Raw genomic sequence first — 2,449 nt, 5'->3', positions numbered from 1 at the left:
AATTATAATTAGTAGGTAAAAGTATAATAGAATATATAAATATATAAATAGAGAGACTGAAACTCTAAAATAAACAATTTAAAATTCATCTTTAGAAATGAATTAAACAATTTAAAATTCATCTTTAGAAATGAATTGTATAACGTTATATCCGGTAGTTATATTAATGGAAGAAGGTTGGAGATGAAAAAAAAAAAAAAAAAAAAAAAAAAAAAAAAAAAAGTGGGTTTTGTCTCGGCGGGTTCTGATGGCGATGGTTAAAGGTTACTTCAAACCAAATTCCACCATCTATTTCAAAAAACGGTTGATGAATCAAGTTAGAGCCCTAAATCAAACCACCCAAAATTACCGAAAATTTAACCAATTTCAAAGCGTCAATATAGCTTTCTGTTCTAATGCTTTCAAGGTCTTAGCTGCAAAGGATCTTCCACTCCAAGGGAAACAATTACATTCACCAATGATTAAGCTAGGTTACTGTAGCACGTTGCTGTTACAAAACCAACTGTTAAGTTCTTATTTGAAATGCGGCGAGTCCAGTGACGCCTGTAAACTGTTTGATGAAATACCTGTTAGAAATCTCATGACTTGGAATACTTTAATTCGTGATTCACATGTGGGTTTGTGTTATTTTAGAAGGATGTTATCGGAAGGGGTCAACCCTGATCGTATTACTTTTTTAAATTTAATTAGCTTGTCGAGTCAAGTCGGGAGCATTGAGATGGGTAGACAGTTCCATTGTCGTACAGTGAAATCGGGTTTCTGTAAAGATTGTCATGTGAATAGTTCTCTTGTTAATTTCTATGCCAAATTTGGATTTGTTAGCGAGGCGAGGCTGGTTTTTGATGATGCGGTGGATAAAGATTTGGTTTTGTGGAATGTAATGGTGTCTTGCTATGCGTTAAATGGATCAAGGGAAGAAGGTTTTCGGGTCTTTACAATGATGCGTTTAGAGGGGGTTAAGGGTGATGATTTCACGTACACTAGTCTGGTGAATTGCTGTGCTTCTCTAGCGTATTGTGATTTGGGAAAACAGATCCATGGTCTTGTGTTTAGATATGGGTTGGATGGGGACATGGTGTTGGCTAGTGCGCTTACTGATATGTATGCAAAGAATAAAAACATCATCGATGCACGTCACGTGTTTGATGAAATGTCTCTACGAAATCTGATCTCTTGGAACACTATGATTGTGGGTTACGGACATCACAACAATGGTAAGGAAGCTTGGAAACTCTTCACAAATATGCTGCGTGACGATTTTAACCCTGATGAACTGACTTTAGCCAGTGTCATTAGCTCATGCGGGAATCTCTCTTTAACCACTGAAATCCATCAACTTCATCCCTACTCGTTAAAAACCGGGTTTCTTTCCTTTTTATCGGTTTCCAACTCTCTTCTAAATGCATATTCAAAATCCGGGAATATTGCCTGTAGTTTCAAATTATTTAGCTCAATAGCCAAACCTGATCTTGTGTCATACACTTGTATGATTCAATCATACGCCTTTCATGGTTTTTCAAGAAACGCTATCAAACTTTTCAAGAAAATGGTGTCACTTGGTGTACCAAAACCCGATAAAATCACGTTTCTTGGTGTTCTTTCTGCGTGTAGTCATGGTGGATTAGTAACCGAAGGCCTCCATTACTTTGAATCCATGACTAAAGACCATGGGATTGAGCCAGGGCTCGAGCACTACACGTGCCTAATTGACCTTCTTGGTCGAGCCGGTTTAGTCACCCAGGCTTTTAATGTTCTGGGTTCGATGCCAATGGCTCCTGGACCCGACACACTAGCGGCTTTTATTGGACATTGTAGGGTCCATAATGATCTTGAGTTGGCTAAATGGGCAAGTGAAAAGCTTTTGGTTTTGGAGCCAGATAAGAATGTGGGGTATGCTGTTTTGTCGAATATTTTTGCTTATTGTGGGAGGTGGTTTGATGTGGGTGAGATTAGGAAAAAGATGCGGGATAATTGTTGTTTGAAGGTGCCGGGGTTTAGTTGGTTAGAGGTTGGTGGTGAGATTCATGGTTTTGTATCGAGAGATGAAGCTCATCCACGATGCTTTGAGTTGTACCGTGTGTTGGGATTGTTGTACAGTTCGATGGCCATGGATTTGATTAAAAAGAAGCCACGTACTTAAAATTGAAATTTTACATTAAAACCCCTTCACGTTTACATAAATGACAAAACCACCCACAACCTAAATACTCTATATTCATTTATCTATACCTTTCTCATTTACATTTTCTCATCCCAACTCCCGTTAAATATCATTTGTTCTGTTGATATATCGTCCACTGTTTACCAAAATCACAGTAATGATATAATGATTATAACCCACTTGAAATACAACTCAATGCACAGAGCGCCCGCAGTTCTAAGCATCATGATACATAAACAAAACGAAACCGAAGAGAATTTGAGTTATAAAAATATTTTGTTTGATTCC

General features: G+C 37.7%; 1 protein-coding gene across 1 annotated transcript; it reads left to right on the top strand.

Annotated features, from left to right (window-relative positions):
• The first annotated feature begins 209 nt into the window (after positions 1-209).
• On the top strand, positions 210-2,243 carry LOC111915380 (pentatricopeptide repeat-containing protein At2g46050, mitochondrial). Its single transcript, XM_023911043.3, has one exon. The coding sequence runs from the start codon at positions 248-250 to the stop codon at positions 2,138-2,140; it is 1,893 nt and encodes a 630-aa protein (XP_023766811.1). The 5' UTR covers positions 210-247; the 3' UTR covers positions 2,141-2,243.
• The last annotated feature ends 206 nt before the right edge of the window (positions 2,244-2,449 follow it).

This window comes from Lactuca sativa, chromosome 7 (genome assembly GCF_002870075.4).
Source record: "Lactuca sativa cultivar Salinas chromosome 7, Lsat_Salinas_v11, whole genome shotgun sequence".
NCBI classification, from domain to species: domain Eukaryota; kingdom Viridiplantae; phylum Streptophyta; class Magnoliopsida; order Asterales; family Asteraceae; genus Lactuca; species Lactuca sativa.
This window is presented reverse-complemented; position numbering and strand designations above follow the sequence as displayed.

Excerpts from the sequence above, each read along its gene's own strand:
- LOC111915380 (XM_023911043.3), top strand. The coding sequence starts at position 248 with ATGGCGATGGTTAAAGGTTACTTCAAACCAAATTCCACCATCTATTTC.